Source organism: Oncorhynchus clarkii, chromosome 12 (genome assembly GCF_045791955.1).
Source record: "Oncorhynchus clarkii lewisi isolate Uvic-CL-2024 chromosome 12, UVic_Ocla_1.0, whole genome shotgun sequence".
Lineage (NCBI taxonomy): Eukaryota > Metazoa > Chordata > Actinopteri > Salmoniformes > Salmonidae > Oncorhynchus > Oncorhynchus clarkii.
The window spans coordinates 38,389,114-38,415,419 of record NC_092158.1 but is presented as its reverse complement, the minus strand read 5'-3'; the positions used below and the strand labels follow the sequence as shown (position 1 = coordinate 38,415,419).

Sequence of the window (26,306 nt, the reverse complement as noted above, 5' to 3'; positions counted from 1 at the left end):
GGCCAGAGAGAAAGAGAGCAGAGGAACCCCAACATCCCTCAGTCAGACACAGACACATAGCTGGGAGTCTCTCACATCAACACAGAAAAAAGCAAGTATTTGGAATAAAATGAAAAACTATTTAGATCCAGATCTGCATCCATTCCCAGCCTTCTCCCCCTGGTTCTCTCCACCCACCTATAGTTGTGGAACCAGTTGATGACGGTGCTGGTTTTGAGATTGAGCTGTGAGGCCAGCTCCTCAATGGTCTTGGGCGAGGGGTAGGGCTTCTGCTGGTAGGCCCTCTTCAGGGCCTCCTTCTCCTCGGGGGCCAGCACCACACGGGCCTTCTTCAGGTGCTGCTGGGGAGGCTGCTGCTGGTGCAGGTGGTGGGCGAGGCCGTGCTGGGGGCTGCCCCCCTGGCTGAAGTCTCCCCCTGACAGGCCACCGCTGTCCGCCGTCTGGCTCTCGCTCACAGAGCTGTGGCGCCGCTTCATGTACGCTGGTGGGGAGAGATGGGAGGGCAAAGGGTTGAAAATATATGAGCCCTCTACAGAGAGAGATGGAAGGGTTAACTATAGTACGAGGATGCCATGTAAACTCCATGTAGACTTGCCTGACAGGGCTTTGAATTCCGCTTTAAATTCACACAAGCAACATGACAACATGATATCTGTCCACAGCAACTGAAATACTACAGCATTCAACAAATGTGGATGCGATATTTTATAAGGTTCACAGGTGTAGCTAAATACTCTAATACAAGAGTCACAAAATCAAAGATAAACATTGCCATCAGGGGGCAGTATTACCATACACATGCTCAGGAGACAGATTCCCCATCAGAAAGAACAATTGAAAGAGGAAATTGACTGTTCGACTCCTCTTGAGACCTGCTTGATACGTTTAAACATGTTCACATGGCATGTGTGACATGGAAGTAACAGATAAGTCACATTATGGACCAAAACATAAACATGATTTATGATACGTCTTCATATATATATAGCAGCAACACTTAATAATCTAAACAAAAGGCTCCATGACTGTACATTTAATGCTAGCTTCAACATGCTAATGGTTAATGGCTATTGGCTAACCTGTTACCCTTTAGCTTGAGATGTATGACGAGTTTACTTAAGTGCTGATAGGTCAGCCTCGTTTTTTGTTTTTTTTTACCTTCAAATTGGTTATAGTGAGGAGAGGACTGGGTTAGTGTTAAGCTTATCCAAGATAATCTGTTAAGGGGAAACAGAGCTTCCATTACGCCTTAATAACCATCCATATCAGCCGCTCTATCATTTGACCATACACTTTTAAGTGCTTTTAGACCTAACAAAAAGCACTATATAAAACACACATCATTATCATCATGCATACAGAGTGCAAAACCCCGTAGCCATAGCTGTGTTATGAGCAGAAGTCCCTGTCGCCTGGTCGGGGGTTTAGGCAGGGAAAAGAACATCCAGGCCGTAGTGTTAGCAGGCTAATGAGGAGTCTCCCTGCAGTTATCCTCCGTGCTTCGCTACCCGAACACACTTCGCCAGACTGGGCTTTGACTCATAACCAGCCTAGCGTCAGCCCCAGCCCCAACGGAGGACCAATATATGCCACTTTTACCCCGGGAGAAGTGTTAATGGCCTAATCACTCCAAGAATGTTCACTTTGCTTATGGAGAAAGGGAGTGGGAGGAGGAGTGGAGAGCGGGAAGGAGAGAAAAGGGTGCTCTGATGAGTGCATTGGACTTTGAATAAGCAGGCCCCGGAGAGACTGGGGCCCGTCATGTCTGATGAGAGCGTTGACGTCTCGTGCCCAGATTGATCTCGACAGCGTTGAGAAACACATATCCCCCACCCCTCCGACACACACACACGTCTCCACCCCCTTTTCTTTTTAACCAGGAGCACTGGGCATGTGCTGTTTGACTCGGCAGCCCGGGGACACATCTGGGCTATTAGAGGAGGAAAAAGAGCAATCAGAAATGCCCCCCCCCATGCTCTTCTTCCTCTCCGTCCCTCCTCCTTGTTCGCTAGCTCGTCCTCTCACTCCATCTCATTCTCTCTTGCCATCTTGTTTTACTTTATTCTCTCTACTTCAAGCCCCACAGTGTTTAGGACGGTTGCCTGGCGGCCTTGAGGGATGGTACACTCCCAGGGAGGGGTACAGGGACAGATGTTGGTGGGTAAAAACATGGCCTATGGAGGTAGCTAGCTTGTTGCTACATCAGTGTTCTCTCTATCCTAGTCTCTGTCTTGAAAGCAAAGACATAGGACATGAAGGACAGACTCATGCCTAACTCTAAATCCCATCTAAGGACAACATGGCACAAATTCTGAGTGCCAGGCGGGGAAAATGCCATACTTTCCCTTGGCTTTAACCATTTTAGATTCAGATGTGTAAAAGGAAAAGGGGCTAGGTTACAGAGGTGAGGTAGGGAGGGAGGTAAAAAGAAACAGAGAGATGGAGGAAAGAGGGAAGGAAAAAAGGAGTACCTTTCTTCTCCATGCGTTTCATGTCCATGAGTTTCTCCACGTTGCGTGGGTCCTGGAGCCAGAGCTGCATGCGGACGAAGGGCTCGCGTCCTTTCAGGCTGAGCTTGTGCCAGGGCTTGGGCCTCGCCAGCAGGTCAGACACCGAGCCCTGAGTCAGACCCAGGATGGTTTCCCCAAACAGACGCTGACCTGGGGGGAGGGGGGATCAGAAAGAGAGGAGGGGGTTAGATTCACAACTCAGAGAAGGACAGAGAGGACCGTCACTAGAAGACAACTAGAATCAGTAGACCACATCGCCTGAAGTATGGATAGAGCAATATTTGTAAGAATAATCATTTATAAAAAGGATGATAATTAGGGCATGACCCAGTTAACAACAAGCATTCATGTGTCCAGTTGTTTTTCATTGTATTGATTTGTCTGGTACTTTTACACCTTTTTGATATCCAAATGGATACAGTCTTGTCCCATCGCTGCAACTTGAGAGGTGAGGTGAAGGTCGAGAGCCCTGCGCCCTGCAAAACAAGACCCTGCCAGCCCGCACTGCTTCTTGACACACTGCGAGTTTAACCCAGAAGCCAGCTGCACCAATGTGTCGGAGGAAACACCGTACAACTGGCGACCGAAGTCAGCTTGCAGGCGTCCGACCCACCCCGCCACAAAAAGTTGCGAGAGTGCGATGGGACGAGGACAGCCCAGCTGGCCAAACCCTCCCCTAACCCGAACGATGCTGTGCCAATTGTGCGCTGCCTCATGGGTCTCCCGGTCACAGCCGGATGTGACACAGGCTGGGATCAAAACCGGGTCTGTCGTGACACCTCAAGCCCTGCGATGCAGTGCCTTAGACCGCTGCGCCACTTGGGAGGCCCATGTGTTTTCTGAGGGTTAGGAGAATATTCCACTAATATCCCACCAAACACAAAATGTTAATTTATGTGTCCAAAGAAACATTTATTACACATCACGTCTTGTTACCTTTGCAGAGCCAATCAAGGCCCTGAGAACCACTGATCTATTCACAGCTCTTTGTCTGTTGGCAATGTTAGGGATACTCACACACACAGTTCTTTTAACATAGTGTTTTCAACTTCCATTTGTGACATACATGATTACAGTAATTATTATTCAACATGTCCTCACCAGGGATTTGAACTCACAACCTCTAGGATCACGGTACTCTGATCTTCCTGCTATGCCACCATGTCCGTATCATGTATAAGTTCATCTAACTCTTCTCATCATTGATTTAGCCCATTTCAACATCTGAAGGGCTTTCTGTATAGTTTTTTAAAGGTTGGTGGGGTATATTAACCTGTTTTAATTACTCTCCTGAATCACTATGATCAATAAATTATTTCCTTGAGTGTACTTTTAACAGAGCTGAGATTTATTTAAAAAAAGCATTTACCCTATTGCTTACGCCTGTCACGTTGTTTGGGGTTACTTCTGGACAGAGCCTAAATATACTGGCCCATCCTTTGTTGGCACAGTGGTTAGGGGTTCGATACCGACTAGGGGAGTCACCCTACTCTCACATTCTTTGCAATATATTTTAATGTCATATTGTATTCTGAGAACATTGCAACCACGTTCCATACTGAACAAAAATATAAACGCAGTCAATTTAAATAAATTCATTAGGCCCTAATCTATTGATTTCTCATGACTGGGCAAGGGTGAAGCCATGGGTGGGTCTTGGAGGGCACAGACCCACCCACTGGGGAGCCAGGCCCACCAAATCAGAATTTGGTTTGGCCCACTAAAGAGCTTTATGTGTTGTGTGACAAAACTGCACATTTAAAGTGGCCTTTTATTGTCCCCAGCACAAGGTGCACCTGTGTAAAGATCATGCTGTTTAATCAGATTCTTGATATGCCACACCTGTCAGGTGGATGGATTATCTTGGCAAAGGAGAAATGCTCAATAACAGGGATGTAAACAACATTTCTGGGACTTTTTATTTCAGCTCATGAAACATGGGACCAACACTTTACATGTTGAGTTTATATTTCTGTTCAGTGTAGATAAGTTCTGCTTGACTTTAAGGGAATTTGCTCCTAACTTTAACACCAAAACACGTTAAAAAGGTCATCTTAAGGTTTTTGCTAACATAGCTAGAATGCTCCCCTAACTAACATAAAACTGGACACTCAAATATTAGGGGAACTATACGGGTAACATTACAGGTAACATTACAAAAATGTTATCTGGAAAGCTATTGTCAACATTCAACTCACCTTTTTTTCATTTAGCTTGCTATTGGAATAAACTTGAATTCCACGCACGAACACGCATCAACATGACATGTCCTTTAAGTTTCCAAGGTACAGGGCAGGGCGGCATTGAAAACTTGCCATCAGAAGTTGGCAGCGTTTAGTCTGCTGCAACTGTGGCTGACTTCAATCAGAGAAGAGACAGTTTAAATAGTCTTTGACTAAATAAAAAACAACAACCGAGGCCTCTCTCTCGGTTCGCAGCATAAACATTCACCACAGCAGAACCTCAGGTTCTTGAAAGGCTTCAAAGCTGGCGAGCTCTCACACAGAGCGCTGCGGAGCTACATTTCCCCACACTATGTCCCAGGGGACCCCTCAAACATGCCTTTGGCAGCGAGGAGGGAGGGTGGTGTTGCTCTTCACTGTGCTTCTCACAGTGTTTCATGCTGGGGAGCTGAGCGTTGGGGCAGCTGAACAAACGCAGGCAGGCAGCGTGGCGGTGAGAGAGAGAGGCAGAGATGTGAAGCGCTACTGAAAGGCGCTGGGATTTGGGGAGCAGCTCCTCTAAAGGGAAGAGAAGTGGATGAGTAGACAGCATAAGGCTGGGAGACAGAACAGGTGACGCCAGTCCCGCTGAGAGAATCTCTTGGGGTATGTGCGTGTGCGTGATGCACGGAGATGGAAGGGCTGCTTCACAATTTCCTTCTCTCACTGACTCCGACAGGGCTTTGTTTTGCACCGAACACACACTCTCTCTTATAGTACACACACACACACACACACACACACACACACACACACACACACACACACACACACACACACACACACACACACACACACACACACACACACACACACACACACACACACACACACACACCTCAAGCCCTGTTCTTATTGCAATTGGATGCAGTGATGCACACAGCAGCCCTGTGGAGCTCAGCCTGTGTATGAAAGTAAAGTCAAGTACAAGGGTGAACTTGTTCATCTATTCTTAATGAACCATTAAGGTCTAAATCAAATCACACAATTCCAATGCCATAAATCAAAGGACCTAAGAAAATACATTATTGACCACCAGCTAGATTTGGGTACAAGCAGCAGGCGCAAACATGTTCATTGAGAGGCATCCTTTGTGCCCATATTTCCTAAAACGTGTGCGAAACAAAAATCACAATGATTGGCCACATTTGCACGCACCACTTCGAGTCCTATAAAAAATGATTTGGCTGTGTGCATCATGTGTCGGTGTGAATCTCAAAACATGTGAATTACAAAGCCAAGAAATCATGCTCCTAAATCACCCAACAGAGTGCCACACCAAAATGGATACCTACATTGTTGATTGCCTTACCGATATCAAGGAGTGAACTATATAAGGTAGAAGAGTGACTAGGCTATACACATTACTAATTGTATTACCTTTAAATATTCAGGTGAGGAAGTGAAAAAATTGCATTTTACATCAACCCAGCCAAGAGGGTGCAGTGCTACAGTAGTTGACAGACATGGGAGTTTGGCTAAAGGGAGCTGCTAAATGACACCATCCATCACTGGCCCTGGCCGCCTCACTGCCCTGACAGGGGAGAGGAGGAGGTGAGCTGTGGCTAGGTCTAGGGAACAGATGGAGGGAGCTCTTCTCTGTGGGGCTAATTGAGAGGTCTGGGAACGAGGTGGAGCGCAGCCCTATGACAACCAGGCTTTGTCCCAATATTAATCTGGCTAGTATCATCTGATAGTATCGACCATACTGTAACTCAATGTTCAACAGATAAGTGACCCACGTTATCCAACTGGCTCAGAGGCTAGCCAGGAAACACTTAGTCTTTAAGCACGACCAGGACAGTGTGGAAACTGTGCTCTCTGTTCCTTTGCTGTGTGAGTTGATAGTTGGGCTGGTTAATTTTAGCCGAGGGAACGACTAACGAGCTAGCTGGCCAGCTTGAGGAACATGGCAACTGGTTTAATCCTGTCTGCCTTGGCAGCCCAGTATGACGCTGGTGTGGGGTAAAGAGCATTTCCCCATTCTGGAGTGGAGATACTGCGTACAATGATGACACATGCACCGAACCCAGCACAACCTTATTAGTTTAATGTGTTGCAACTCTAATCTAAACAAATTATTATCAGTGGGAGGGGAGAAAATGCCGTGGCATCACCCAGGTGGGTGCTAGACACATTAATAGCAGACGAGGTGAATAAGGCGAGTTGCGCAACTCGGGGGAGAAGGGGGGGGAACTGAATGCTTTGTTGTGCTGATCAATTGGAAAAGAAGACTTGAAGAAGTGACTGTTGAAAGACAAGACCAGAGTGGTATGATAACGCCACTCCAACTCACCAAGGTTGTTGTCGGTCAGCACCTCCTTGACCTTCTTGGTGATGACATAGGTGTCCAGCTCTGGGGACATGGCCACCATCTCCTGGATGCTGAGACCTGAGTGGCCGGGGACGGGCAGTGGCGTGCCGGGCTGGGACTCAGAGGGCTCGCTGGGCTCCCTGGGGGGGACCTGGGATGATCCTCCTCCACATCCCCCTCCTCCTCCCCCCTGCTCCCCAAGGCTCTTCACGGACTCCTCGGCTGAGCTGAGGGGGGACTCCGGGGCCGGGCTGCAGCTGGCTGAGGTCTTTGGGGTGTTTTCTGTGGAGACATGAGAGAAAGAACCAACGGTCAGAGAGAGACAGGCAGTTAAAAACAGACAACTACATTTTTTGGGGGACACTCAAAATTTGCACATTTCAATAGCAACACAACAAACACAAAAATGTATATTCAAAATGTAAACCCTTAGGAGGGGGGACTCTCAATCTGCAATTGATTGAATTGGGACCCAAGTTATTCTCTAATCACAAGCAACTCAGTACAATGAGGTTTTTACTGTATTTCCAACAACTACATTAGTGCCCCTACAACATTAGTACTCATTCTGTCTATCAGCTAGTCTCTAGCTAACTCTATGGGCTACATGTACTCTGCTCCAATGCTCCGTCAAACAAGCAGTCATTCCAGCATGCACACACAGACAGAATGATTGGCGCTAACTTGTCGCTGTGATTCTGTCATCTCCACCAGCTCCCCCTCCCACTCCCCTCCCTCTACCCAATGGCTGTGTGATGGCCCATTGCACGGACAATCAACTCTCCCCATGAGACAGCAGTCTGTCAGATATGAACAGAGAGAGGGGGGGGGGGGAGAGTGAGAGTGAGAGTGAGAGAGAGAGAGAACGTGGAGCACATGCAGAAAACCACTGCATGTGCAATTTTCTTCCTCTGCGCCTCAGTAGGAAAAGTGCACGTTGAGTTGCATTGACAGGAAGGCGCCTGTCAGTAGATCAGATACGCGTTTACGTGTTGGCTGTATGCATTCTGAGTGAGATTTATGATTCTGCTCAAGCAGCGTGCTTTACAGTAAATCAACTTGAACACAAAACATCTGATGTGAATTAAAATGGACTTGTCTGTCACATTTCAGAGCTGATGAGGTGAGCATGTCCAACACGCTCGTCTTGGCACTCCTAGGCCCGTGACTACAAAAAGGAAGGACTTTGTGTACCCTGACGTGTGTGTAGCTAGAGTTGAAGTCGGGAGTTTACATACACCTTAGACAAATACATTTTAACTCAGTTTTTCACAATTCCTGACATTTAATCCTCGTAAAAATTCCCTGTCTTAGGTCAGTTAGGATCAACACTTTAATTTAAGAATGTGAAATGTCTGAATAATAGTAGAGAGAAAGATTTATTTCATTTTATTTCTTTCACATTCACAGTGGGTCAGAAGATTACATACACTCAATTAGTATTTGGTAGAGTTGCCTTTAAATTGTTTAACTTGGGTCAAACCTTTTGGGTAGCCTTTCACAAGTTTCCCACAATAAGCCGGGTGAATTTTGGCCCATTCCTCCTGACAGAGCTGGTGTAACTGAGTCAGGTTTGTAGGCCTCCTTGCTCACACACGCCTTTTCAGTTCTGCCCACACATTTTCTATAGGGTGATGTCAGGGCTTTGTGATGGCCACTCCAATACCTTGACTTTGTTGTCCTTAAGCCATTTTGCCACAACTTTGGAAGTATGTTTGGGGTCATTGTCCATTTGGAAGACTCATTTGCGACCAAGCTTTAACTTCCTGACTGATGTCTTGAGATGTTGCTTCAATATCCACATAATTTTCCTTCCTCATAATGCCATCTATTTTGTGAAGTGCACAAGTCCCTCCTGCAGCAAAGCACCCCCACAAACGTGCCTTACGGTTGGGATGGTGTTCTTCGGCTTGCAAGCCTCCCCCTTTTCCCTCCAAACATAACAATGGTCATTATGGCCAAACAGTTCTATTTTTGTTTCATCAGACCAGAGGACATTTCTCCAAAAAGTACGATCGTTGTCCCCATGTGCAGTTGCAAACCGTGGTCTGGCTTTTTTATTGCGGTTTTGGAGTAGTGGCTTCTTCCTTGCTGAGCGGCCTTTCAGGTTATGTCGATATAGGACTCATTTTACTGTGGATATAGATACTTTTGTACCCGTTTCCTCCAGCGTCTTCACAAGGTCCTTTGCTGCTGTTCTGGGATTGATTTGCACTTTTCGCACCAAAGTACGATCATCTCTAGGAGACAGAACGAGTCTCCTTCCCGAGCGGTATGACGGCTGCATGGTCCCATGGTGTTTATACTTGCGTACTATTGTTTGTACAGATGAACGTGGTACCTTCAGGTGTTTGGAAATTGCTCCTAAGGATGAACCAGACTTGTGGAGGTCTACAATTTTTTTCTGAGGTCTTGGCTGATTTCTTTTGAATTTCCTATGATGTCAAGCAAAGAGGCACTGAGTTTGAAGGTCGGCCTTGAAATATATCTACAGGTACACCTCCAATTGACTCAAATGATGTCAATTAGCCTATCAGAAGCTTCTAAAGCCATAACATCATTTTCTGGAATTTTCCAAGCTGTTTAAAGGAACAGTCAACTTTGTGTATCTAAACTTCTGACCCACTGGAATTGTGATACAGTGAATTATAAGTGAAATAATCTGTCTGTAAACAATTGTTGGAAAAATTACTTGTGTCAAAACTATAGTTTTAGAAATTAGAAATTGTGGAGTGGTTGAAAAACGAGTTTTAATGACTCCAACTTAAGTGCATGTAAACTTCCGACTTCAACTGTATATGTGTGTGTGTGCGATACTAGGACTTTCTCCTGTTCTGCTCTGTGGAGAGGGTAGCGGATAGAGCAGACAGACATAGTCCTACAGTGTGAGGGGTATCCTACACTACATTGTGCCTGGCTGCCAGCACAGCACAGGAGGGACAAGTCATCAGTTATCCCCAGCCGAGGTCAGGAGGAAGGCTTCAGTTGTTTGCTAAAATGATTTCTGAAGTCTGGGAAAACAATTACTTATTTTGATGAGTCAGAGTCTCCAAATGAAGCTCCCGCTCTCTCTCTTCCTCCATTCTCCCTCCTTCCCTCTCTCTGCCCAGCCTGTGTGGCAGGGTGTATGTGTGCGTGTGTGGGGTGAATACGCGTATGTGCGGGGTGAGCGTGAGGGTGCGTGTGCATGTTATGCGTATTTGTGTGAGGGTATGTGCATGAGCTGTGTGTCTCTGTGTGTGCGCGGCTGGCTGCGGCCCTAAAGTGAGCAGCCGAGGGGAGCCGTCACTAGTGATTACCTCCCTGCCGTGCTGGGGGAAACAGCTGAGGGGGGAGTATGTGGGTGTGTGTCTGGGTGTGTGGAGGAGGGAAGCAGTCAGCTCGCATCTCCCGCCCGGCTTGCTAAACCTACTGGTGACATTTTATCTGGTAGCGTGGCGCGAGGGGGACGAGAGGGGGACAGAGGAGGGAGGGAGGGGACTAGGGATGGGTGGGGTTCTCCACATGACAGGTTGTCCTGTGACATGGTGCCAGTGACCCACAGCCCAGCCATGTCAGTACCGCAGTGGCCCCCAGGGGGACATTGCACTGGGGGAGGGAGGGAGGGAGGGAGGGAGGGAGGGAGGGAGGGAGGGGGCAATGTTTTCTGCTTTCCCTCACAGGGCACTCTGTTTTGTCTTCACGCCAGAAGATGGATTGATAGTAGAGCGGATGAGGGAGAGAGAGAAAGAGAGAGATAGCTGCATCTGGACGTACAGCTGCCTGCTGCTTTTAACTCTGACACTGGTGACACTAAAAATACCTAAAACGGCTTTCGCTGGCTTTTAGATAAACACATTACTCCATGACTGGCCCTGTTCAACTGCAACCAAAGGCTTTTAGTTCCCAAGATACTGTACCGTGGCACCAATTTAAATACCAATGTATGCCTACACTAGATATATATATACACACATTTGCATATGCAAATACAGCACTACATTTCGCCCCAAACTACATTTTTAGATCAAATATCTGTATGAGGTAACACTCAACTTCAATATACGGACAAAGCGTTTGGAAATAACGTTGAACATGCAACACGGTAGTCATATGACCCTTGGTCAGTGTCCGGGATAAAGCTGGCACCGGTATAAACAGTGTGCCTTCATGTTTCCCTTCCCAGTGAATCTATCTGTGTTCCTGACAGAGTGAGGGCATGTTAGCGCTGAGGGGAAAGGATGAGCAGAGACATGAGGGGGAAGGGAACACTTCACCTTACACACACACTCTCTCTCTCTCTCTCTCAGGGGCACCTGGAGGGTGTGTACTCTGTATGTAGCTTCCACACACACCTCTGGGGAGGGCTACTTATAGCTGGGCAAACTGTGCTGTGTTCTAATGAGGGGCAGTGAGGACATTATATGTGCTGGGTGAAGAGCATACACTAACACACTAACATACTCCTACACAATGAGGTATAAACTAATACAATATGGCCTTGTGTTAGTTTTAAAAGCTTTTGATCACTTTTCACAGCTTTTAGAGGGTACTTTTACAGTCCATTCCATATGCGTTCCTGAGAATACATTTGGATGAAGTAAATAAACAATGGAGCTGTCTCTCCCTCTTTCTGTTCATTCTCTCCCTCCATCTCTTTCTCTTCCATCCATCTGGGCTGTCCTATTTAACAGGGCTGTGTGGTCTCCCCTCTGCCAGAGCTCAAAGACACAGATTGGGACAATGTCCTGTGATAGATGCATTATGGGCTTCTAAAGCCTGGCCCATTACACCGGCTAGTCACATATTCCACCAAATGGAACTTTTTTTAACACACTTTAGGCCCACTGCCGTGATTGCCTTAGAGTGTGTGTGTTTGTGTGTGAGAATGTGTGTGCGATTAAGTGTTTTGATTATGTTTGTCTGTGGGTGTATCTATTGGGGAGAGTGTGTGTGTGTGTGTGAGACAGAATACGAATCAGCGTATGGGTTTCTCCTCTTATTCCAGGAAATGCCTTCCCCTCCCCTGCCCCCCCCTGCCCTGTCTGCCTCCCCTCCCCTCCCCTGCCCTGTCTGCCTCCCCTGCCCAGCCCTGTCTGCCTCCCCTGCCCTGCCCTGTCTGCCTCCCCTGCCCTGCCCTGTCTGCCCCCCTGCCTCATCTGCCTCCCCTGCCCCGTCTGCCTCCCCTGCCCCGTCTGCCTCCCCTGCCCCGTCTGCCTCCCCTGCCCCGTCTGCCTCCCCTGCCCTGCCCTGTCCACCTCCCCTGCCCTGTCCGCCTGCCTGCCACGTCTGCCCCCCCTGCCTGCCTCCCCTGCCACGTCTGCCCCCCCCGTCTGCCTCCCCTGCCCCGTCTGCATCCCCTGCCCTGCACTGTCTGCCTCCCCTGCCCTGCACTGTCTGCCAACCCTGCCCCCCCCTGCCCTGCACTGTCTGCCTCCCCTGCCCTGCACGGTCTGCCTCCCCTGCCCTGCACGGTCTGCCTCCCCTGCCCTGCACGGTCTGCCTCCCCTACCCTGCACGGTCTGCCACCCCTGCCCTGCACGGTCTGCCACCCCTGCCCCCCCTGCCCTGTCTGTCTGCCTCCCCTGCCCTGTCTGTCTGCCTCCCCTGCCCTGTCTGTCTGCCTCCCCTGTCCTGTCTGTCTGCCTCCCCTGTCCTGTCTGCCTCCCCTGTCCTGTCTGCCTCCCCTGTCCTGTCTGCCTCCCCTGTCCTGTCTGCCTCCCCTGTCCTGTCTGCCTCCCCTGTCCTGTCTGCCTCCCCTGTCCTGTCTGCCTCCCCTGTCCTGTCTGCCTCCCCCCTGTCCTGTCTGCCTCCCCCCTGTCCTGTCTGCCTCCCCTGCCCTGTCTGCCTCCCTTGCCCTGTCTGCCTGCCCTGCTCCATATCTAACAAGTGTCCCATTAAACCCCATCCCAAGAACATCATGTACTTTGACATTTTCTGGCCAGCCCTGGATTAAGCAGACAGACATGTAAATGTCAGCTTGCCTATCTAATCTACGGGCCCATTTTAAAAGCCATTAATTTCTGATCTTCTCTCACTCTCCCCCCCCCCCCCCCCCCTCTCTCTCTCTCTCTCTTTCCCTTTCTCCCTCCCTGCGTTCCCGATCTCCCACTCTGGTTCTAAAGTCATCTCTTTAATCTATACATTGTCGTGGCTAATTTGTGGTGAAAATGATGGAGAAAGGATACTTAATGTAGGACAGCCAGTAAATGTAATTCATCATGCCTCCGCCCCGGTGCCGACAGAGAGGGGTGTGTGTGTATATATGGAAGAGGTGGGGGTGATGTAGCCCTGCACAGCAGAGAGGCTGTGTGTGTGTGTGTGTTTATAAGTGGGTGTGCGTGCGTGCGTGCGCGTCCGCGAGGGGGTCTGTCTGGGAAGAGAGAGCGTAGGGGGGGGGGGGGGGGGGGTCTGTCTGGGAGGATAGAGCGTAGAGGAGGGGGGGGGGGGGGCTCAAAGTAATTATCATACATCAGTGTTCTGATGCTGTAATTGATTACAACAGCTGCGGGAGGCCCTCGGGAGAGAGCGCCAACTCCCCCACAACGCCCTCCCTCCTCATCCTGATCCCCCCCATCCCCCTCATCCCTGGCCTGTGTGTGTTTGTCATCGAGCTGCTTCCCCTTCTCTCATCTAGAAGGTGTGACAGCTCTGGAAACGGGGCATGGCGCTCCCTCACATTAGACGCTCATTAAGAGACGTGGCTGACTATCCTCTGGTGCCACTTCATCACCACAAATGAGCTGACGTCAGCTTAGCTAGCGCTGGCACGCTATAAAAAGATCAACCTTTACCAGATCCAGAGTGTATGAAGTGCGTACATGCTGGTGGTGCATATGTGGATGGAATGGAAATATTGATCCATTTTGTGTATCTATAGATGTATCAGTGTGAGGTATGGTTCTACAGATACTGTGGATTGGTGGTGCAGTGTATGGTCTTTTTCTAAGATTGGGTAAATTAAGTCCGGTTTAGTCAAAGTCCAAAAACCACTCACTGTCAGTCATTATTGCGGCTATGATATGTTTTTACACAGGACGAGTCCAGACACACACACACACACAAAAACACACACACCAGGCTGGCTAAGCTCATGTCGCGTCCGCTCGCCGTCATGTGGAGCGGGTCGCTGTGTGTTGCTCAGCAGAGAGCTGCCATGACGACTCCAGATCTACCCAGACACACTGGGCACTGCAGCATTCTGGGAAAGTAATCTCACTGTCTGTCTGGAAGACTCCCCGAGGTGATCGGCCAGACAAAACAGCAACGGTCGGGAAAAGAGCTCGCAAGTTCAAAAGAGGCTTAAATATTGAACGGAAAGAGTTCTCTCTTATCTTTACCAACACTTCAAACACTTTCTTCATTGCCTCCTAACCTAGTTTGAAAAGCCACGAAGACTTTGCATAAAAAAATCTTCGTTAAAAACCCCAGTGCCATTTTAACTGATCTACCTCGGGTCGGCGATGCAAAAGAGGCCCCAAATTTGATTAGACAGTAGCTTTATTCGCATCAACCTGGGGACAATAACAACACCAACACGGTGGCTGGCAACAACAATGTCCTTGGGTCTTCCTGGCTGTCTTTTAGCAGTCATCACTTCCCTAGCGCCCACTCTTTAATTAGCTAGTCATAATTAGAATCCCTGTGGTCGCTAGCTCCAGCTCCAACCAGTCCGGGACTCACTAGCTCAGACGGGACGGCGGCGTTACCCATAAACCCCCTCACCCTAGGACATACGTTATCACGCTTTGGCTAATGAGAAATTAGTGGAGGCCACAGGCCTTTGATTTCAATGGTGTTGCTAAGTCTTGCACTAGTCCTTTTAATGTTGTATCGAAATTAGACTGTTTATTGAATCTAGATGAAATTATTTTTTCTGTTTGATAAAGATGAATTTTAGGTTAGTTTTAAAGAATCTGGGTAAGAGGCATCGGTTTCTTTCAGTTCTGAAAGCAGACTTGGATCAGCTCTTCCTGAGCCAGTCCAAACCTTAACCAATCAGATAACGGTTCCTGGGACAGTTTTTTGCATAGAAATTGAGACTGGGAACAAGGAGAGTTTGAGAGTGAGTTAGAAAGGCAACAGAGAAAGCGTACGGTATGTGGTGTGTGCGTGTACAGTATGTATGCGAGTAAGTATGTGTGTGTGTGCGTGTACAGTATGTATGCGAGTAGGTATGTGTGTGTGTACAGTATGTATGTGTGTGCGTGTACAGTATGTATGCGAGTAGGTATGTGTGTGTGTGCGTGTATAGTATGTATGCGAGTAGGTATGTGTGTGTGTGTGTGTACAGTATGTATGCGAGTAGGTATGTGGTGTGTGCATGTACAGTATGTATGCGAGTAGGTATGTGTGTGTGTACAGTATGTATGCGAGTAGGTATGTGTGTGTGTACAGTATGTATGCGAGTAGGTATGTGGTGTGTGCACGTACAGTATGTATGCGAGTAGGTATGTGTGTGTGTGCGTGTACAGTATGTATGCGAGAAGGTATGTGTGTGTGTGTGCGCGTGTACAGTATGTATGCGAGTAGGTATGTGTGTGTGTACAGTATGTATGCGAGTAGGTATGTGTGTGTGTACAGTATGTATGCGAGTAGGTATGTGGTGTGTGCATGTACAGTATGTATGCGAGTAGGTATGTGGTGTGTGCATGTACAGTATGTATGCGAGTAGGTATGTGTGTGTGTACAGTATGTATGCGAGTAGGTATGTGTGTGTGTACAGTATGTATGCGAGTAGGTATGTGGTGTGTGCACGTACAGTATGTATGCGAGTAGGTATGTGGTGTGTGCGTGTACAGTATGTATGCGAGTAGGTATGTGGTGTGTGTGTGTACAGTATGTATGCGAGTAGGTATGTGGTGTGTGCACGTACAGTATGTATGCGAGTAGGTATGTGGTGTGTGCGTGTACAGTATGTATGCGAGTAGGTATGTGGTGTGTGCGTGTACAGTATGTATGCGAGTAGGTATGTGGTGTGTGTGTACAGTATGTATGCGAGTAGGTATGTGGTGTGTGTGTGTACAGTATGTATGCGAGTAGGTATGTGGTGTGTGCGTGTACAGTATGTATGCGAGTAGGTATGTGGTGTGTGTGTGTACAGTATGTATGCGAGTAGGTATGTGGTGTGTGTGTGTACAGTATGTATGCAAGTAGGTGTGTGCGTGTACAATATGTATGCGAGTAGGTATGTGTGTGTGTGCGTGTACAGTATGTATGCGAGTAGGTATGTGGTGTGTGCGTGTACAGTATGTATGCGAGTAGGTATGTGTGTGTGTGTGTGTGTGTGTGTGTACAGTATGTATGCGAGTAGGTATGTGTGTGTGTGTGTGTGTGTGTGTGTACAGTATGTATGCGAGTAGGTATGTGGTGTGTGCGTGTACAGTATGTATGCGAGTAGGTATGTGTGTGTGTGTGCGTGTACAGTATGTATGCGAGTAGGTATGTGGTGTGTGCGTGTACAGTATGTATGCGAGTAGGTATGTGGTGTGTGTGCGTGTACAGCATGTATGCGAGTAGGTATGTGTGTGTGACGGTGGTGTCAGGAGGTGGACACAGACAGATGACTGTGGGGGAGACCTGACGGACAAGTTCACACACACCCCTGGCTGATGGATGAGTCCCTCTCTGTGCTTAAGCCCAATGCTCCAGACAGAGAATAAAAGCTAGAAAAGATTTTCATTTCAATACAAGGACAGCAGCCGGGGAGAATTTAATCGGTGGGCAAGGACAGAGGCTCTCCCTGCTCTCAGCGGCCATCAATCAGATCCCACACTGGGACACACACACAGGCTACGAAGCGACTGTGAGTGAAGAGTCAAATATTCCTAACATTTCCACAGCCTAATTGTAGCCTAACCAATATCCTAATGGAGATTCAACGAAAATAAAAATCTGACATTGACATCAAGGGTGGGTGGCATTTTTTGTATTCAAATTTATTGGAAAGACTGCTAAACTATTTCCACCTGGCCCACAGCGTTGTGGCGTACTTACAGTACAATGCCCTTTCACTCCATGTTCCACCAGACGCTTCTTTCGATTGTTATTATCTGTTCGGTAACATTACACAAGTAAATGGAATAAATAAAACAAATTAATTAAATAGATTAGGTCTTGAAAATATGTGAAACCTTTTTTTGAGTTGTATGTTATCTGTGCCTCGTAGCCAAGGCTATATGACAGTGCCATCAACTTGTTTACTTAGCAGACATCACTTGCTGCCTATATTCAGGCAACACATATATTTTAAGAAAATCATGGAATATAAATGAACATTTTAAATTCACTTAGAATAAAAACCTTAGTGTAACAATTTTACTAAGTAATATGTCACAATAAAGTTACAGCTTCTTCTGACCAAGTAGAAACAAAAAAACAAGTGTATTTTTTGGATGTGCGTGCAGGACAGAGGAATAGCAATTCTTACACTATTGTTCTAAATTTAATCACCCTCTTCCTCTTCATTCAGTTAATTCAAATTCAATTGTGAAGTCATGGACAATTATACGTTTCTATTTGGTTTATATCGCCCATTCATTCGGTGAGAGATACCGTAGCGCCTTGAGACCAACACTTTACACTGTACCCAAAAGCATAATAGCGCTCTAACTCCCTCTTGTGGTGGTCTGGAGCAATGAAGCAGTGATGCAGGGTACCGTACTAAACCACAAATTACCTTTAAGTCCCGCGGCATCATCTCAAAACGTTTAATTGAGGAACCACTGTTCATTCAGGAACCACTGTAGGTGGATGTATGCACACACACAGGCATGAAGAACCACTGTTCATTCAGGAACCACTGTAGGTGGATGTATGCACACACACAGGCATGAAGAACCACTGTTCATTCAGGAACCACTGTAGGTGGATGTATGCACACACACAGGCATGAAGAACCACTGTTCATTCAGGAACCACTGTAGGTGGATGTATGCACACACACAGGCATGAAGAACCACTGTTCATTCAGGAACCACTGTAGGTGGATGAATGCACACACACGGGCATGAAGAACCACTGTTCATTCAGGAACCACTGTAGGTGGATGTATGCACACACACAGGCATGAAGAACCACTGTTCATTCAGGAACCACTGTAGGTGGATGTATGCACACACACAGGCATGAAGAACCACTGTTCATTCAGGAACCACTGTAGGTGGATGAATGCACACACACGGGCATGAAGAACCACTGTTCATTCAGGAACCACTGTAGGTGGATGTATGCACACACACAGGCATGAAGAACCACTGTTCATTCAGGAACCACTGTAGGTGGATGTATGCACACACACAGGCATGAAGAACCACTGTTCATTCAGGAACCACTGTAGGTGGATGTATGCACACACACGGGCATGAACGCAGACACACGCATATGAAAGTATTCATACCCCATTTAGTTGTGTTACAGCCTGATTTCAAACTGTATTCAATTGTTTTCTTTTCTCAACCATCTACACACAATATCCCATAATGACGACTTTAACATTTTCTTTTTTTAATTTTGCAAATGTATTGAAAATGAAATACAGAAATATCTAATTCACACACCTGAGTCAATACTTTGGTAGCGATGACAGTTGTGAGACTTTCTGTTTAAGTCTCTAAGAGTTTTTCACATCTGGATTGTGCAACATTTACCCATTATTCTTAAAAGAAATATGTGCAAATGTTCTGCAAACCTTATTAACATAGGTATTCAGACCTTGTGCGATGAGACTCAAAATTGAGCTCAGGTGCTTCCTGTTTCCATTGATCATCCTTGAGATGTTTCTACAACTTGATTGGAGTCCACCTGTGGTAAATTCAATTGATTGGACATGATTTGGAAAGGCACACACCTGTCTAAATAAGGTCCTACAGTCCTACTTCAACCTCATACCTAAACCCATGCATGAGGTTGAAGGAATTGTCTGTAGAGCTTCGAGACAGGATTGTGTCTCGTCACGGTATCTCTGTGCATTCATATTGCCATCGAAAAAATGCAATTGTGTTTGTTGTCCGTAGCTTATGCCTACCCCATACCATAAACCCACCATGGGGCACTCTGTTCACAACGTTGACATCAGCAAACTGCTCACCCACACAAAGCTGTACACGTGGTCTGCGGTTGTGAGGGCGGATGGACAGCGGCTTATGGTAGAGAAATGAACATTCAATTTTCTGCCAACTGCTCGGCTGGACATTCCTGTAGTCAGCATGCCAACTGCACTCTCCCTCAAAACTTGATACATTAGTGGCATTGTGTTGTGTGACAAAACTGCACATTTTAGTGTCCTTTTATTGTCCCCAGCACAAGGTGCACCTGTGTAATGATCATGCTGTTTAATCAGCTTCTTGATATGGTACACCTGTCAGGTGGATGGATTATCTTGGCAAAGGAGAAATGCTCACTAACAGGAATGTAAACAAATGTGTGCACAATATTTTTGAGAAATAATATTTTTGTTCCAATGAAACAGTTCTGGGATCTTTTATTTCAGCTCATGAAACATGGGACCAAAACTTTACATGTGTTAATATTTTTGTTCTGTATACTTTAGTTTCTTGTTGCAAACAGGACGCATGTTTTGGATTGTTCTTATTCTGTACAGGCTTCCTTCTTCTGTGTACACATGTACCTTGTGGTCGGCCCTGTAGGTGCAGTACGTTCTAGCAGTGTGTGTGTATGCCTGGTGTGCATGTCCAGTGTGTGTGTGTTTACTTTGTGGTCGGCCCTGTAGGTGCAGTACGTTCTAGCAGTGTGTGTGTATGCCTGGTGTGCATGTCCAGTGTGTGTGTGTTTACCTTGTGGTTGGCCCTGTAGGTGCAGTACGTTCTAGCAGTGTGTGTGTATGCCTGGTGTGCATGTCCAGTGTGTGTGTGTTTACCTTGTGGCTGGCCCTGTAGATGCAGTACGTTCTAGCAGTGTGTGTGTATGCCTGGTGTGCATGTCCAGTGTGTGTGTGTTTACCTTGTGGCTGGCCCTGTAAGGGCAGGACATTCTGGCCCAGCTCTCCGTTGAGCCAGAGCTGCATGCGGATGAAGGGCTCCCGGCCCTTCTGGGTCAGCTTGCTCCAGGGCTTGGGCCTGGACAGCATGTCGCTCACACTGCCCTGAGACAGGCCCAGCACCTGTAACACGCACGCACACACAGACAGATACACATACGTCAGTCAATAAATATTTTTATATATCTGAGCACGCCATCACAGTAAAACAACACTAATGTGTAAGTACACTGCTCAGAACACATTCAAGAATAAAGCATAATATTAGCTACAGTAATCAAACAAAAGGATAGAGTTAAAAAGAAAGCTGAAACAATTGTCCTTATTGTACATTGCATATCGACAATTGGTCAATTCCATGCCAGCATGGCCCGAAAATATCTTCCTTCTGGAAATTCTCACATAGAAACTTTATTGGGATGAAGGATGTTTTTATACGCTTTTTACATTTGTAACAGCATTTTTGAGAAAATCATGATGAAAGTGGTAAGACCCAATGATCCGTGAACCGTACATGACATAGACAATCCCTTGGTGTCTACATACTCCTAATATGAGCGCTAAATTATGGAATATTGCTACATTCTGAAATACAATGTTACTCATTTATCCAACGTTAAAACTATAAATATGAATATCTCAAAAGCACCCTTTTTTTTGTTGACTTTCTTCATTTTTATGCATATTGTTTTAAACAATATAATCTACAGGTACATCACATTTCCAGAGTGGGCTTTCTGCTACTTTAAAGTTATGATACATTTTATCACCACTACCAAAACAGTGAATGGGAAAATGGGTTCAAAGCCAACTCCCTCTGCTGGTGATTTGCTGAATGTGCAATCCTACAGGAGGGCTGTGATTGGTTAATGACCTATAATGTCATTTCTATGTATAAAATGGGTCATATCATTAACAGTAACAGAAAGTCACTCTGGAAATGAAATGTGTTTGAAGAGTATATTGTTTGAATACATTCATGTGATACATTTTATTTCATATATAGACATACTGCATACTTGAGAGCACACTACAAGAAGTATAATGACACCAATATGTTGTCTGTATCATGTACGATTTCAATGATCAAAGGGTCTTACAGGAGGCATGTACATGTCTAAAAAAGGCCTAGAATAGCCTCTCGACTTTCGTCATTTCTCCCCCAAAAATGTTGATACAAATGTAAAACACATGTTAAACACACCCTCCCCAAAAATGAAGTTATCATCTGAGAATTGCCAGAACAATCTGTGATACCAAAAATATTTTCGGTACATGCAGGCATGTAATCACCCAATTACAAACACTCATGCACTGAGATCATGCACTTATTCCTTCAAACCACTGAGATCTGTACTGTACACCCTGACACCATCTGCTTTAGTTTGTACCAACAGGGTGTATAAAGGAGTTTTTGTTGGTGGAATCCTGGTTGGCAGCCCAATGCTATTAACTAGCTGAGTGCTGAGAGAGACACAGGCTTAGATGTGTTTTAACTGGATGTGACAACTGAAGCTTACAGGATCACATACGTTTTATGTCAAAGGTGACGGTTTCCTGTTTACACACAAATCTATTTACACACGTATGAATGGAATCATTAAGCAAACACACTATAACAGAGAACTGAGCTAGCATAGGACACCCAGTTTTGAAATGTGCTGACTGAGGGTGGAGGGCAGTTGGGCGGAAATGACAGGAAGGGAGAGAGGCAAGTGGAGCAGTATTACAGGGGGGGATGTGAGTTGACGCTATACTGGCGCAGGATGGGTATATCAGGCAGTATAAGGACATGGGTATGGGGCGGTAGGGTGTCTTGCACACCTTCTCTCCAAAGATGCGCTGGCAGATGCCGTTCTTGGCCAGCTTGTCTTTGACCTGCTGCGTGAGCTCGGCCGTGTCCACCTCTTGGTACATGTAGAACTCGTACTGCTCAGGAGTGAGCGGCGCCACCACAGGCTTGGCTTGTTTGGCTGCGGGGGTCAACAGGGACCCCAGAGGCCCCAAGCTTAGGGGAGAGAGACTGCTCTGGGGTGTGTCGGCACGGCTGGGCCCCTGGGTTTTGGTGCCCCCGCCAGGCTCAGAGCTGGCCTGGGAGTACGGGGACTCGGCCCGGGGCCAGTCCTTCCAGTAGTCCAAGGAGGAGATGGAGACGGAGGAGGGTGCCAGCACCGAGGATGAGCCGGCCAGCCGGGAAGGCTTCTGGCGGAGACACAGAGAGGCACAGTCAGTGGGGAAGTGGGGATGGGGCTGGCCACTAAAGGCTAACAGCTAATTGCTAATGGCACAGTCACTGTGGAGGTAGGGCGCTAACCTCTAACGCTAACGTCAAGCTGTCGCCGGCTATGAATAGGCATGAGTGGAAGGTAGGTGGCTTCTCTTCCCCCTATAAAGAAGTAGGACACAGCCACTGTCATTGAATGGATCCAGGGAGGGTATGTGGAGCAGAAGATAGGGGGAGAGAGTATGGCGATGATTTCAATGTTGTGAAGAAACGTAGCTCCCATGAGTTGCTGGGTTAGGCCATGTTCTGCCTCTGAGAGCTGCAAGCCTAATATCCGGTTTGTGGTGTTGACATGGACCTCACACACACATACGCACTCCGAGCACCTCGTCCTGAGTGGAGCAGCTGCACGCTACAGATGAACATAGACAATGGCCCTCTGTCTTCTAATACCACTTTCGAGATACATTTCAGTTGCACAAGGGCTGTGTCAGAAGCTGATTTGAGTGATGACAACCAACAAAAACGACAGTAGTGCATAACAAATCTCAGCAGTTTAAGGAGAAGTAGCTAACAACTTACACAAACAGCATGTATATGTTCCATCAGAGGGAATGAGCCTTGTGTGTAGAACAGTGATGAGTTATAATGATATGACACATTCTCAAAACATTTTGAACATTGTGGCTGGCCCACCGTGGTTCGGAGGTGAGAGAGAGGTCATGAAGGCAGAGTGTGTGTGGTATGTTATTGTACCTCCTTGCTGTCCTCCTGACTACGCACATCGTCATTCAGGCTTGCCGTGGCTCCCTGCCCCCCGGGGTGCATACTGCTCCACCATTGATCCCTCCAGGAGCCTCGCCCCTGCTTGGTCCCACCATCCATTAGCAACCCTCCTCCTCCCCCGCCTTCTCCCACCACTTCTCCTGCCTCCTTCTTCACCATGGCAGAGTGGAAATCCAGGAGGGAGGAGGGAGAGGAGGTTGGGGGGATGGAGGGCTTCTTGAGGGAAAGGGCCAGGGGCGAGTAGGAGGCCGGGAGGATTGGCGCGCCCAGGAGTTTGGGGGAGAGCAGGGCCAGGTCGGAGGGGCCCATGGAGGATGCCTTGAGGATGGGCTCTAGGGCGGCCTGCTGGGCCTCCATCTCTCTCCTTGCCTGCTCTAGGATGGAGCGGATGGTCTCGTCTGAGCTGGAGGATCCACCTGAGCCGATACCACCTCCACCACCACCAATGCTGGATGAGGGAGGGGGCTGGGACGAGTCTACAGCAGGGAGAGACAGAGAGGATAGACGTCATCAGACAAGGCTACGAACGCCATCTGCACTCAAACTCAAATGACGCTCCATGGCCACACTGTTTGAAGTAGAGAAGAATTCTGTGAGGTTTGGGATTTTCTGTTTGATGTCTGAAGTTCAAAACAAAAGGAAAACGTAACATTTCAAAATAAGTGATTTCTTATGAAGTCTTATAAACATATTCTAAGTGCTTGATAATTTATACAATAACAGTCCATCACTTAAGAATTTCAATTCAGCCACATTTGTCTTGCTAATGTGTTTGAGGCAAAAATAACTGCTCCCTAGTAGAACCATATCCCTTAGATTTAAGACATGGACGGTCAAGGAAATGTATTCTCCCTCCCTGACAGAAAAAGGTGGTCTTGCAGTCTGTACTTGGTTTGTATATTCCTGGTGTGGGGCCACACAGTATGTAAGGTTAAATCCATTCCTCACCAAGTCTGAGACTTTGTGCATATTTTGCAAAATAGTTGCCCATGCCTCGGGGGTAACCTGTCTGTCGTCGCTGTCTGTCCTCCACACCATCTGTAGTGGGTGGCACGGCGTCAAGAGGGGGTTAGCACGAGGGACATCTCTTAGACATTCTAAAGGCAGTGTATGGGGCAGTCACTAGCACGGTTTTGCATTAGTTATGGCATTGGTAATTTCAGAATAATTGTATGACCAATAAGATACAAATGGGGAAAGCTTGAGTCAACCACATCACATCCTACTGTATGTTCATCCACTTCACGGGCTGTATGAGGTCAAAACCCTGGGAAGGAAACTCTTTATACTGTAAATGCCCAGCATCCCTATAATTTCTGTACAAGGGGCATGTAGTGTGGTATGAGGGTTGGTGGTCAGACAAGAAGCATCAGACAACTATACAGCAGGGTTGAAGTTGGCTTGAGGTAAATTATTTTAGCTCTATCAATAGATAGAAAATCTAACCAGCTCCTGCTGTAGAGTCGTGTCCGTCAGAGAGAGAACAGCCACTCACCAGCCTTCTGAACCTGCAGCTCTCTCTTGGCCTGTTCCAGGATGGACTTGATGGCCTCATCTGAGCCACTCTCCGAGGTGCGGATCCGCGTGGTGATGTTACCTAGGGAAGGGCAAAAAAGGTCAGGGGTCAATGGATTGTACCAAAGGGAGGCAACGGGGGTGATAAAATCTTTGGGTAATTAATATACAGTACCTTCGGAAGGTATTCAGACCCCTTGACTTTTTCCACATATTGTTACATTACATTAGTTACATTATTCTTAGCTAAAAGAAAATCCTCAGCAATCTACACACACTACCTACCCCATAATGACAAAGCGAAAACAAGCTTAGACGTTTTTGCAAATGTATTAAAAATAAAAAAACAGAAATACATTATTTACATAAGTATTCAGCCCCTTTGCTATGAGACTAGATATTGAGCTCAGATGCACCCGGTTTCCATTGATCATCCTTGAGAGGTTTCTACAACTTGATTGGAGTGGACCTGTTGTAAATGTAATTGATTGGACATGATTTGGAAAGGCACACACCTGTCTATATAAAGTCCCACAGTTGACAGTGCATGTCAGAGAAAGAAAACCAAGCCACGAGGTCGAAGGAATTGTCCGTAGACCTCCGAGACAGGATTGTGTCGAAACACAGATCCGGGGAAGGGTACCAAAACATTTCTGCCGCATTGAAGGTCCCCAAGAACACAGTCCATCATTCTTAAATGGAAGACGTTTATAACCACCAAGACTTCCTAGAGCTGGCCGCCCGGCCAAACTGAGCAATCAAGGGAGAAGGGTCTTGGTAAGGGAGGTGACCAAGAACCTGATGGTCACTCTGACAGAGCTCCAGTGTTCCTCTGTGGAGATGGGAGAACATTCCAGAAGGACAACCATCTCTGCAACACTCCACCAATCAGGTCTTTATGGTAGTGGCCAGACGGAAGCCACTCCTCAGTAAAAGGCACATGAAAGACCGCTTGGAGTTTGCCAAAAGACTCAAAAACAAGATTCTCTGGTCTGATGAAACCAAGATTGAACTCTATGCCTGAATTCCAAGCATCACGCCTGGAGGAAACCTGGCACCATCCCTATGTGAAGCATGGTGGTGGCAGCATCATGCTGTGGGAATGTTTTTAAGCGGCAGGGACTGGGAGACTAGTCAGGATCGAGGCAGAGAGATCATTGATTAAATCTACTACAGAGCGCTCAGGACCTCAGACTCAGGTGAAGGTTCACTTTCCAACAGGATAATGACCCTAAGTACACAGCCAAGACAACGCAGGAGTGGCTTCGAGAAAAGTCTCTGAATGTCCTTGAGTTGCCCAGCCAGAGCCCGATCAAACATCTCTGGAGAGACCTGAAAATAGCAACCTGACAGAGCTTGAGAGGATCTTCAGAGAAGAATGTGAGAAACTCCCCAAATACAGGTGTGCCAAGTTTGTAGCGTCATACCCAAGAAGACTAGATGCTGTAATTGCTGCCGAAGATGCTTCAACAAAGTACTTTGTTGCGGGCGGCAGGGTAGCCTAGTGGTTAGAGCGTTGGTCTAGTAACCGGAAGGTTGCAAGTTCAAACCCCCGAGCTGACAAGGTACAAATCTGTCGTTCTGCCCCTGAACAGGCAGTTAACCCACTGTTCCTAGGCCGTCATTGAAAATAAGAATTTGTTCTTAACTGACTTGCCTAGTTAAATAAAGGTAAAATAAAAAAAAATAAAAAAAAACTTCTGTAAATGTGATATTTCAGTTTTTATTTTGTATAAATTAGCAAAAATGTCTAAAAACC

The 26,306-nt window shown here is 46.9% G+C and overlaps 1 protein-coding gene across 4 annotated transcripts in view; it reads right to left on the bottom strand.

Moving 5' to 3' along the window:
* Positions 1–26,306, bottom strand: part of LOC139423154 (homeobox protein cut-like 1) — a 247,218-nt gene that overhangs the window by 1,944 nt on the left and 218,968 nt on the right. Inside the window, exons 16-23 of one of the 4 annotated variants that reach the window (XM_071174851.1) lie at positions 24,528–24,629; positions 23,981–24,070; positions 23,003–23,508; positions 21,847–22,224; positions 19,986–20,145; positions 7,029–7,328; positions 2,472–2,660; positions 178–481 (exon numbers count right to left, since the gene is read on the bottom strand). In XM_071174851.1, coding sequence (XP_071030952.1) covers positions 178–481; positions 2,472–2,660; positions 7,029–7,328; positions 19,986–20,145; positions 21,847–22,224; positions 23,003–23,508; positions 23,981–24,070; positions 24,528–24,629 — 2,029 coding nt within the window. The remainder of the gene's footprint in view (positions 1–177; positions 482–2,471; positions 2,661–7,028; positions 7,329–19,985; positions 20,146–21,846; positions 22,225–23,002; positions 23,509–23,980; positions 24,071–24,527; positions 24,630–26,306) is intronic. The other 3 variants (XM_071174853.1, XM_071174852.1, XM_071174854.1) reach the window with 3 other exon arrangements.